The sequence below is a fragment of the Mytilus edulis genome, chromosome 14 (assembly GCF_963676685.1).
Source record: "Mytilus edulis chromosome 14, xbMytEdul2.2, whole genome shotgun sequence".
Lineage (NCBI taxonomy): Eukaryota > Metazoa > Mollusca > Bivalvia > Mytilida > Mytilidae > Mytilus > Mytilus edulis.
This window is the reverse complement of record NC_092357.1, coordinates 36,913,101-36,926,485: the sequence shown is the minus strand read 5'-3', so window position 1 is coordinate 36,926,485 and position 13,385 is coordinate 36,913,101. Positions and strand designations below refer to the sequence as shown.

Below are 13,385 nucleotides of genomic sequence, written 5' to 3'. Positions count from 1 at the left end.
TGTCAGGTTCCCAAACTAGGGTGTATGTAAATACGGACATAGTTTGCAGTTCCTTTTAAAAAACTTCAACTGGTGTATTAAAAAAACATCAAGTATCCCTATTTAATCATTATCAACTATCAAACGCAGCATTTAGAAAAAAAATGAAAACTTCACGCATCGTAGATCATTTTTCACATAACTAACAATATATAAGAAGGAAAAGTAAGCTACATATACATAGTGAATAATACAGGGCAAAATCCGTATCATATGTCGTATCATCCCGAGACACCAATATCAGCCTGAGGGCCTTTAGGTCCAAGGGATGATATTGGTCGAGGGTGATACGACATGTGATACGGATTTTGCCATGTTTTATACGCTTTGTCATATATTTCAACAGAAGAGTATTATATTATATGAACTGTTTTCTGATCCACAGCACTAGGTTACCTTCAGTTTTACTTTTTTCTTGCTTCAAAATCCTTAAAAGAACTCCTCAATTACTTATCCGAAGCACCTGGTTTACCTTACAATTTGCTTGCTGTTGTTTTAAAAATGTTTTGTTGATAATAGTATTTTTTTGTGTGTTTTGTATTTTTTATAGTTGCATTTAGTGTGTCAAAAAATATGAAAACTTGACGTTCGTGACGTCAAATACCAAACAATGACGTCATTCAATAAATTACGTCACTCCCGAATGACCGTTCTATTGAACCTATTTTGAGGAAAATTTTTCTTAAGCTTACATAAATAAAAACTGACTTTATGTATAAAAAAAAAAGAAAAAAAAGTAGGGGTGTGATAAAGGGTATGTGATAAAGGGTAGGAATGTGAAAAAGGGTATGCGATAAATGGTGCGCATCAAAGTTGCGCGATATGGATTAACCAGCAGGCTTTTCATCAAATATGCAAAACTACTGTATTTACTACTAAACATATGATAAATTGTTTTATCCTGCACTTTGGTATCCTACTTTACAGATACAGCCTTACAGTTATCGCTATGCTGTATCTGTATACTATACAGATATTGCTTTAAAGATCCGCCCACTGCCGGACTGAGTATTGTATGAACCTGTGTTACCTCAGAATGTGTATTGCAGTTGCATTCCAATGACGTATTGTTTGACCTTTTGCGAATTAACGATAACTTTTATATACTAGTAAGTTCTGTTTATTTTCATACATTTCTTTAGAACAATAAGAATTACACCAATTTTCTGATAACATACACATGAAAGCAGTCTTTTCTACGATGACAGTTATCGATTTCAAAACTTGAATGTGTATGATTGTGTAACAAAATCAACCATGTCAATTTTAGTATACATGTTAAGTGAATGTCAAGCCTGAAGCGTAGGACAACTCGTACACTTCTGTTTCAAACTCGAAAATGTTTTGTTATTTGTTTTTACTGTTGAAATTAGTTGTTATGTTAAAATAGATATTTATTCACCTTGAGCGGTATATTATTGTTGACCATTCGAGATTCTTTTTCTGCGAACCCGTCTTCAGTTGAATGTGTGATTTATAATGTTACTACGTATGCCTCAAGGGATTTCAAATCGAAAATAGATTCTAAAAATGTGAGTTTTTGTGTCTTTCAAAACACAAACAATATACAGAATTAATTGCAGGATTAAGACAATAACTGTTTAGTGTCTTTAAATATCAGCTGCATTTGTACTCGGCTTAAAACAGGAGTAATAGCTCGCTAAAGCTCGCATTACACATGTTTTGTGGCCTCGTACAAATACAGCTGAATTTTAAAGACACTAAACAGTTATTGCCTATATATATGTACAGTTATATGAACGGATGGTCATATATCTTGGCAGTGTCTATACTGTTGACATATATTGGATATTGCATAAGGTCATGCAATTCTCAGACTAATTATTACGTAGTTTACTAGATCCTTCTAATGTCTTCTGATTAATACCTTTGTCTTGGAGAAATTAAATTAAAAAAGTCGTAAAGGTTTTGAATTAACTTTCAGTAACTGTATATTTGTGTTTTTAGTTTGTATGTTAATTAATTTTAGTCTTTAGACGTTTGTCAACAGCATAAACGAAGCCAGGTTATTAATTTCACATTCGGATACTAGTATATTGATGATAGACTTTCCTCTAAAATTCCGAAGTTTTCTGATTGAGTTCCATTGATATATCCCCCATACCAGAAATATAAATTAAAGAAACAACAACCATGGTTTCCTCCGGTTCATTTTTAAGACTTATTCATCGAATTTGACATAGAGAGTCATCTCTGTAACGAGACGATTTTAATTTTAAAATTATATCAATTTCCACTACCTTATATTAGAAACAATACACATTTCCAAACTTATTCGGTATACAAGAGCTTGCAACGTCTACTCAGACTTTGTAAAACGTCGCCAGTGTCTGAGGAGAAAGTTGATAAACCAGAGGTATGTCAAATAACGTCTAGTCCTTTTCCCCCAAAAAATATCGGAAGGTATCAAAACCTTGTTGATAAATATTCCGCATCAACTAATATACACAGTCTTCAAGTATATATTATGGGTACTGTCGTTATTTGTCATCTTTATGTTATTCTTTTATGTGTTTTTATAAATATAACTTTTAGTCTGCTTTGGTGATATCCATTGGACGTGACTCTGAACTTATTTATCCCGTTATTGTTTCTATGATAATTTCTGTATTCTTGTCTTCCATTTTTGCTAATGTGCTTTGTCTACTTACCTTTTTATTTTGTTATATATACAAATGACGTGGCTCTGTTCTAATACATCCCGTTATTATATTTTTGTGATATCGTATTTTTTTGTATTCTTGCCTTTCTTTTTTGCGAATGTGCTTTGTGTATATGCCTTTTTGTACTTCTTTGTTACATATTTGTTTTGTTTTATAGGGATTAAGATTATAACACAATGTTGACTGTTATTTCCGTTTTATTTACATTTTTACATATTATGTCATTTTGTTTTCTTTACACATCGTTGTCAATTTAACGACATTTAATGCAAGTCTCATACAAGTTATCGGTTTAGCAAGCAATATAACCAGGTTCAATCCACCATTTTCTACATGAGAATATGCCTGTACCAAGTCAGGAATATGACAGTTGTTATCAATTCGTTTAATGTGTCTAAGCATTTGCCATTTGATTTAATTTCCGTTTTGAATTGTCGTCCGAGTTTAGTATTTTGTGATTTTCTTTTTACTTACACAATTTATCTAATTTTTTTTCATTATATAAGCAATGAAAATAAAGGGCACTGTTCCAAAAGACAACAGATATGTCTTAATACAGCCAAATCAGTTTTTTGTGCATTTGTTATTAAACATAATACATATGGTAGTTTTCAATCAGCAGAATGTTTACTGCATTTAACGTTAAACAGAAAGGCAACGCCATCATAGTTAGCAACAAGAAGTACGTTTTTGGTTTTATGGAAATATACGGCACGAGGATTTAAAATTCCGTCACTAACGCCAATGAGCTGTTTGGCATCGTTCCCATCTTTAGATATCACTACGACATTATTTGATTCAGACCCAGCAACATATATATTGGAATATGAATCTAAGGTGATACCATATGGTTTTTTGAGCAATGAATCAGTATATTTCCATTGTACTTGTCCATTGTAATCGTAACATACGACAGAATTATCTTGCCAGTTGGAATGAAAAATGCTCTTTTCATTTGAGGTAACGTACGTATCACTTACATTGTTAGGTGCATTGGGTAAATTCTTCACGCTATTCAATCTTTGAGACAACGTGTCATATAGTTCAATACCGTTATTATGAGTGCAACAAATAAACGATCCATTGTGATAGCTCAAGCCATAACACCGGTCTTTTATGTTAATCGTTTTGTGCAATTTTGCATTACTTATATCAATAAAGTGAATTTTTGAAGGAGGATTTCCGCCACTTGATACGGCAACCGTTTGAGAATCAACCACTGCCAGGTCATAACCAATCAAGTATATGCCATGTATAATACTTGATTCGGAATGTAGTTCACCGTTAGGACAATATGTAAGCAGTTTATTTCTGTGGTTTTGTAGAAACAGCATGTTTCCAGCTTCTGATATGGCACATCCAGTTAGAAATTTACGACCTACGTTAATCTTTTGTACTAGCTTGAAGTTTATTTCTTGAATCGATGTCGGCCCTGAAATAGATTTAAATATTTGCGCTGATTGATCACTTTTCCAGGAAAATAAAACATGCTTTTCAGAAGAATTCACTTTCATTTCACCAAGTGTATTTATTTCTTTTATAACCGCCTCTAGCTTTTCATTGAACGTAAATTCTACTGTCACGTTATTTAAACTCCCAATATCATATAATTTTTGAACGTTAATTTTATTGATGGAAACGCTTTCCAGGAATGCTTTTGTTCCCAGGAAGATTTGCTGATTTGATGCAAACAGTTTTACAGATTCAATTTCTTTTTGAATTTGGTCTACTTTCTTTTTTTCCTCATTGAGGTTTGCAATCACTTCTTCTATTTTCAGACAGTTTACTTTTTCCATCCTATATGCTTTTTCTAGAACTTCCTCTTCTAAATGGTCTAAAAGTATATTTATTTGTTGACGTTTTTCTTTTATATTTTTTGCAATCACTTGCTTCTGTTCACGTAAATCAGCCAAATTTCGATTTCTGTCCTTTAAAGTGGAAGAAATATTACTTTCAAGATCTTTCAGAACTTGTTCAATGTTATCCAAAGCTGCTGACTGAATTCTTGAAGATGGTGTTAGAAAATCCTCAATAAATATAGTGTCCTTGCATTCCTTATGACTTGATATCAAACAACGTTTGCAGCACAGAGAGTCATGAGATTTACAATAAACTTCGAGAAAGCAAGCATGCTCCTCACAGTTATGGCTAATTTGCTTGATAAAGGATGGTAATTTGTTATAGTTTTCTATTGAGATTGTTTGATGGGATTTGGATAATTTCGATATCTTATGATTGTCTCTACATTCGCCACAAAGAGCCTCTTCACACTGTGGACAGTATTCCTCCGCTGACTGGTTGAGTTGCTTGTTTTGGCAAAAGTCGCAGAATAATGCATTTTCGTTTGTTGCCATTTCAATTATAGCATGTCTTAGTTGATGTTTAATAGAATTGCTTATTACTTTGACATGTCTTCATTTGTAATCGACCTTATGACCTACAGACAAAATGTAAATGTAAAAAAGTATGCTGATGATAGGGCAAACTTATCTGTTCCATGTCGATCAAATTAAGGTTGAATAGGTTGCACTTCAAGAAAAGACAATACATCGTTATGATGACAATGCATCGTTATGGTATTATCTACTAAGTTTCTGTCAAACCTCGACAATTTTTAACAAGAAAAAAATATGGGTCCTACGAGGGCCAGTGAATTAATTTCACATGCCTCTTACGTAAAATTCAATTGAAATATTTTACGCGAAATATACCTAAAATGAGCTTACACGTTAAATCATTCATTTGAATTTCACTTGAAGTTAACAAAAAATATTTGTATTGTCCATGATCATAATAATTGAATTTAAAAATTGAGATATTATTTGAATAACTTTATTTTGAAAATTTACAAGAATTTCACGTAAAGAACAATTAACAAATTCACTTTTAAGTGTTATTCACGTAGATTTCACGTGAAAGAAGGATGTAAAGGTTTAGCTAACTATGAAATAAGGTTTAACCAACCATTTTCAATATAAAAAGAACTGACTGTACCAAGACAGGAATATGGCAGTTGGTATCCATTTGTTTGATGTGTTTGCGCTTTGATGTTGCCATTTGATTAGGGTCTTTCCATTTTGAATTTATAAATCGGAGGTGTGGTAAAATTTTGTAAAAAAACGTCAATATTTCGATAATTGCGATACCATATTTGAACCCATTAGCAAGCCAAAAAAGAAAAAAAAATACAACCCGTTTCGATAAAAAAAAAATATGACGCTGATATTTGGAGCAGGCATTTTTTCTCGAATAAACCGAAATTAAAAGTCAGAAAACGATAATCTACTTCAACGTCATTTTTAAGACTAATATTTGTATACTAAACTTAAATTTCAACTTTAATAATACTTGTAATTAGGTTAATGTGGACCTATTTTAGAATTTATGTCAGTATATATATTCTTTTATATTTCAACTTATTTGTACTATTTCTATGTAAATGCATTGACAATATTGTTATTCCTGTACGACTTTTCGTTTTGTTCACTTGTAAAAGAAAAGTTGGTACTTAGAAGCCAGTGAAAGTCAGCAGCTCTTAAGATAGAATTTAATAAAAAGCATACCCGTTTTTAATCTTTTAGTTCACATAGTATGCACGCGTTTCTTCTAGATTTACACGCGCATATTATTTAATCACCAGATAACTTATTTAAACGTTTATTTCTACTGCATACGCGTATATATTGTCAACGTTTAAATTTTATGTATGTAGTTAAAATATACGAGTTATCCGGCAATGACATCATACTCTTATTCTAGATATATGTGAACTTTGCATGACGAAAACGACAATTTACACTCCGTCGTACTTTGTGTACTATTTGATTAATGGGTGTGATTTTGCATTTACTTTTGTTTTTGTTGCCTGAAAGGTTTCGGATATTTGATTTGATGCAAAGCATTTAAAAAGCAGATATGACCCAATATAAAATTTAGAACTATTACTTTCATCGTTCTTACCTGACTGTAACCTCGTACGAATTTTAGTTGTTGTTTATCTCCATACATTAAAACTTTGCTATCTATATATACTTATAGAGTTTACCTGTGAATATAATTATACACTAGTGTGAAAGATCAATACAACATATATACATAGGACACATAAAGATATCAAAAGTATTTGAAATATTTAAATGTCCCTTTATTGTCGTTACAATTCAATACAAACCACTACATCTCAGCCATTTCCCCATCGCAGTCTATTTTTTTTTTACATTTGAGCCAAACACGCAAAGGAATCCATTTAATTTATGACTTTTATCTTTTTTATATGAAATTTCGTATATATTAAGGTTTCGTATATCAACACGGACACATGATTCATATCTCGAAACCAATAAAATATTTTAATATTTTGAAAAACAAAAAAGCGTTGATTTTTTTTATCGATGTCCTTCCTTGCCAGCTGGTGACTGTTTTTTCTAGACAATTAACGTTATGTAATCACGGTCGTATTTCAATTCCTCTTCACGAAGCTTTCCCATGTTAATTATCAACTCCTTTACGCATACAACAATGTTTTTCTTTGTCTAATAAAGCAAAGCAATTACCATTATTTGAATAACACGAGTATTGCTGCTTCATATTTTCAATTACATTACAGATTAATTCGTAGTGTATGACATATGTTTCATGTTCAGTTAAGCAAATTCATGGTATAAGTCTGTCCGCACTTACATGGTTTTTTTTTAAATTCTTTTTTAAATCGATGCATCGATCATTGACCTCTACAATTTTAAATACAACTAGCAGAAAAAGAATAGGAAAATCCGTGTATCCAAGCTAATATAAAAAAAAGAAGATTTAGTATGATTGCCAATGAGACAACCCTCGACAAGAGACCAAAATGACACAGAAGTTTACAACTATACCGTGTGTCCTTCATCAATGAGCAAAGCCCATATCGCATAGTCAGCTATACAAATTCCCGAAATAACAATGTAAAACTCTTCCAACGATAAACCTAACGGCCTTATTTATGTACAAATCAATGATCTTAAGGAGTCTAAAATAAAAATGATAGAATTTGTTCATACTTTGCCAAAAACAATGTATCTATTGATACATGTTGAAAAATATAATAAAAATGATAGGTCACCGCGCATTTTCTCAAGCTACAGGACGGGACAAAATGACACATTTTGTATGGATTATACAGGAAAAAACACCATTTTGTGATTAGAAACTAAACAAAATGATAGAATTGTTAAATACTTCAGGAAAAGATAGCTTTCAGACACTGCTTTGAGAATATCAAAAGAAAAGATAGGGTCACCGTACGTTTTTTCCGGCTAAAATACAAAATAGGAAAATTCCATACAGAATCCTTCAGAAAATGCACTTTTTTTTAGAGTTACCTCCCCTTAAAATGACAATTTTTAAAAATGATAAAAACAACCAAAAATAATTAACATTTGCAAAATTATCAATATTTAGAAGTTATATTCTTATAAATTGGTACTTTTAAATGAAAATGTACATTAAACATCTGCATTCCTGCATTAAATTTTGCGAACTTGATGGAAAATCTGGACCTTTGATTCTCTGTTTTTTACAATCCAAGATGGAGGAAGACACCCATACCACCTTAAAACAAATATATATCACATAAACAAACGACAACCACTGCAATACAGGCTCCTGACTTGGGACAGTCACATACAAAGAGAATGTGGCGGGGTCAAAAATTGTTAGCGGGATCCCAACCCTCCCCTAACCTTGGACAATGGTGTAACAGTACATCATAAGAACCAACTATAAAAATACTTCGAACTGAAACACAATACATAAATAGGAATGAAAAAAATAATAATGGAGAGCACAACATCTCTTTCGAATCTCTTAAACAAGGAAAGAGCCTGCCTTGGTAAATAGAGAATATGTGATGGTATTTTATTAGATTTTCATTCACAACCTAAAACAAAAGTGAACTAGTATTTTCATTGTCTACAAGACCCTTAAAAAACAAAAAACGATCCTTTCAAGGTCAGTTTGATGCCGATGTCACTAAGACTTATCTACCCTTATTCCAACATCACCATATTTTTTTTTATTTAAGGTCCAGAAACAGTAAATGGGCTATGTTACAGATTTTGTTAAAAATTTTCATATTAGTTTAGCTCCTTGGATTATATCAGAAAATCGAAAAAATAATCTATTGATCTCTTTTATTTTCTGAATTATTACTGATTGAATTCTTTGAAAAAATGTGAACGTTTGTATAGGAAGCACATGCAATCGACGAAAACAGTTCATAAATTTATCTTTAAATCATCAAGTTTGATATTTTTACTCCATAGAATTTCTCAAAAAAAAAGTATATGTTGTTGATACATTAATTTCCATTTTAACAATATGAAATAATCATATTTAACCCCGCCACATTATGTATGGATTTGCTTGGCCCATGATTTTTCGTTCATTTTTTATACATAAATAAGGCCGTTAGTTTTCTCGTTTGAATTGTTTTACAACAACACATGGACATTTTAACGACCTTGACTGGCTATACAGCCCTTGCACGGTCGGTGGGAATGTTTTACATTGTCATTTCGGGGCCATTTATAGCTGACTATGTGGTATGGGCTTTGCAAATTAGTGAAGGCCGTACGGTGAACTATAATTCTTAATTTCTGTGTCATTTTCGTCTCTTGTGGAGAGTTGTCTTTTTGGCAATCATACCACATCTTCTTTTTTGTATAAGGTCACCGACTTCATTTTTGGTATATGAACAAATCCGTTACCTTATCTGTAGTAAAAAACAAAAACAAACCCCAACGATTTATGGTCACACGGTGACGTTACGATGATTTCGACGTTTTTGTCAATTTTTTCACAAAGTACACCACTTTGATGTATTCCGTAAAAACAATATTGGTGATCCTTTTATTATTTGACATAATTTAAACAGAACTTTATGTATCAACAAATGAAGTTCGTCTATCTGATAACGTGTTTATTTCAACAGTATTAGAGCGCAATGGCCCTTTAAGACCTTGATACATTATTTACCTCTAACATCCATACCATACCGTTATATGTTCATGTTCATTATTATCCATAAAAAGGGGTATCTCTAATTCAGGTATTGCTTAAATACTGAATATTGAACTAAACCAGTAGATATCGTCCTATAAATTAGCATACGTGACTTAATGTACATATCTATAAAGTTTACAATGATACTGTTGTTGTCCAATAACTGTGCCTTAAAGGAACGTTTTGTTTATCTACTGATAGTAATTGATATACATGTATCAAATATTTTCTCAACATTTCATGTGACCGTCCTAAATATTGAATATCGTTATGCATTGTTTTGCATCATATCTTAGAGTTTTTCGATGATTAATGGAATTTGTAATATTTATACTAAATAACTACGTAATTGTTTTCATTGGTTGAGAGTTTGACATATTTCAATAACCCATGTAACTGTTTTAACATTAAAGAAACTGTCAATATTTATTTTCGAAACGATTTTCTCGCTCCAGACATCTTGGGTCATAGCAACTGGAATACAAGAATGAGACAAAAGAGTATACAGGCACAGGGATGACAATATTACTGTCCCTTAGTTATATACTGATGATCATTAAAATACATGCTCTAAATTTGACGTAAAATGGTTAGTAATCAGACACAAAATGCTATCTTACCTCGATACAGAACAGTATTTTGATATACAAGAATAATTTACCTAACTTGAGCGAAGAGGATCTTTATTTAAAAAATTGATTTTAAAAAAGAAGATTTAGTTAATTGTTAATGATACAATTCTTCAACAAAGACCAAATGACGTAGAAAAATTAATCAACCAGTGTTGATATTTACTACATTAATTATATACATGTTAAAAGTAAAATCACAAAAATACGGAACTCTGAGGAAAATCAAAACGGAAAATTCCTATCAAATGGCAAAATCAAATAATAAAACACATCAAACGAATGGACAGCAACTGTTATATTCCTGACTTGGTACTATTACCCCATTCTTCTCCACCCTTTTCTGTGTTATTCATGTCGAAAATGGTTACTTATATCTTGACATTACACAACATCAAACGAATTCAAGACTGTCTATGACGTTGATTTACTGAATCCATTGGATATCTCCTAATCTATTATTTAGTCTCATAGAACATAACATTTATTAATTGCATTTGGTTTTGATCTATCTTTCAATAACTGCAAATATTCTTGTTTTATATGCTAATAGCTTGTGTGCCTCGTACTTTTTTTTGAGTTATCAGCCAATTGCAAATGATTTTTACAGTTTGCTAGTATGTTGTGCTGTTTCACCACTGTCCTATGTAAGACTAGGTTAGTTGCTTACAGACACGTTCACCGCCATATTCGATATTTGCCAAGCCAGGAGCTTTTCGTTCACTTGTATCTATGGTTTATGTCAGTCTTGTATAGTTTTCTTTGATTATTTTGTTATAAATCAGGCCGTTGCTATACTCATGTTGATGTTGCAAAAACAAACATCTATATGATTTAAAGAAAGACTTGTTTGTATTTTCTTCCCAAGGTCATCATATAATATTTTATGCAACAATTTGTCATTTTAGGTGTTTTTTTTCAACTATTGAAACGATTATTTTCTGCGTTAAATATTATCATGATTCACGTTAAGACTTAAAGGTGTAATGCATGTATTGCAATTCGTTTGTCTTGAATACATGAGTTGAAAAGAAATAATTCCTGTGATATTTTAATAACTAAATATCACTTTAACATGTTTAATGTAAACTCGCTCATCGGAATTCTCAAATTTTGTTATAATTAAGGTGGCGGATATACAATGAACTATGTAGCCTTTATTTACAATTAACGGTTGACCATTGATCAAATAGATTTAATGAATCTTATTTGGATGGAGAGTTGTCTCATTGGCACTCACACCACACCTTCCTATATCCAATTAAGACGTTTTTTTCCGAAATTGATATACGTGAAAACTTGACAGATTACTCCCACAAACTTTAGACTAGTTGAAATCTATTGTAAGTAATTCAGATTCATGCATGATGATGGTGTCACGAAATATAAGTTCCTTCATAACACTAGTTCCCAATTGAAAAAGTATTCTGGAATAATAATTCCACTGGAATGAATGTAACAGTATATATTCCTAACGGAATGGTATAGCATATTTGTTCCAACAGAAACACATTTTTTGACGTATGTTTCTAGTGGAACATCTGTTAGACGGAACAAATATACGTTTAAAATGCATCTGAATGTTTTGTGGTCTGTATTTATTGTATGAAAGCATTGTAAAGTATTCTTGTTTAGACTTACTCAATACAAACCAGACATTTATTGGATGTGTTTCACACACAATATCGTTTGGCTTACAATAGAGAAAAAGTTGTCTTACACAATTGATTTTTTTCAGCTTAAAGTCAAGGGAAAGAGTATAAATAGCAGCCAATGAATGAAGTAGTGGTAAATTCAAATTTCTTTGCCACTTTCATATCAGGGACGTATTTTTTAGAATTACCTTGTTCAAAGAGTGATTTTTAGAAAACAAATTGTCACAGAATCTAGAACTGAACTATATAATCTGTTGCAAGAAAAATAAAAATTATTAACAAATTCTATTTTGTTATATTACTAAACCAAATCATGAAGCAGAGGTATGTTTCATTTGAAATATACTTTGATTGATAGCTGGGCGGATATATACATTGTTTTTGTTTACACAGGAAAATTGATGTTGCCATACATGCAGACATGCTTCCATGCAAAATATCAACACACACCTTACCTGTTGTGCTAAACTTATTCCATTCCTATGTAATCCTCATATCCATTTTATATTTCATTCATAATTCAAAGAACCAAATAAATATACAGCTAATTTGCCCAAAATTGTAATTACAGTCATAATATTGAATTTAATCCAGTCACAATAATTTTCCCTCCAAAACTGTGTTATATACAGAACAAAGGATTTCAATATAATTAATAAAAATCCTGCAGGAAAGTACAAAAAACTTTCACCACATGTGTCCCATATACGGAAACCCACCTAGGATTGGGAAACCAACAACGCACAAGTGTCACATAACATTTTGGCATAATGTCTTTCTTGTGCCAGTCAAATCTTATGCTTTTGTGGTCCCTGATCATGACATCCGCTTTAATAAGCATATATCTATCATCATTCCAGGCACCACGATAGAGAAGCATAGTCAAAAATCTTTTATAGTGTTCCTTTCTCAAACTTGAGTTTGTTTGATGGATACATCTGACTGACCTTGCCACCACATGACCACATTTGTCTGTTTTGATCATCAGTAATGCATGGCTAACAAAAGCATTATCTGCATTCTTCTTTGGACGGGTCTTGCTGTATAACAAATCCAGGCTGATCATCGTCTCCATCTTCTTCATTATTGTCTGTTTGAGTACTCTGTTCTGTGGTCATCTGTGGATCTTTTGCATTCCCGCAATTTCCAATAGCAACAACAGAGTCATTAAAAATTTTAATTTCCCAATCATTATGCCAAAACAAATTTTTTGCAGTTTCTAATTAAAGATCACTTAATTCGATAGCAACTTTCTTATCACTCATTTTTTGGATTATTTAGAAAGCACACAAACAAAATATTTATACCGACTTTAAAGATAATCCGGTCTGGATGTT

General features: G+C 31.8%; 1 protein-coding gene across 1 annotated transcript; it reads right to left on the bottom strand.

Annotated features, from left to right (window-relative positions):
- Positions 1-3,334: 3,334 nt before the first annotated feature.
- LOC139504170 (uncharacterized) lies at positions 3,335-5,077 on the bottom strand. The gene has a single exon (XM_071294234.1). It carries the CDS (start codon positions 5,075-5,077, stop codon positions 3,335-3,337), a length of 1,743 nt encoding a protein of 580 aa, XP_071150335.1.
- Positions 5,078-13,385: the final 8,308 nt, after the last annotated feature.

What these genes read in the sequence shown, in the direction of transcription:
- LOC139504170 (XM_071294234.1), bottom strand. Translation starts at nt 5,077, where the DNA reads ATGGCAACAAACGAAAATGCATTATTCTGCGACTTTTGCCAAAACAAG.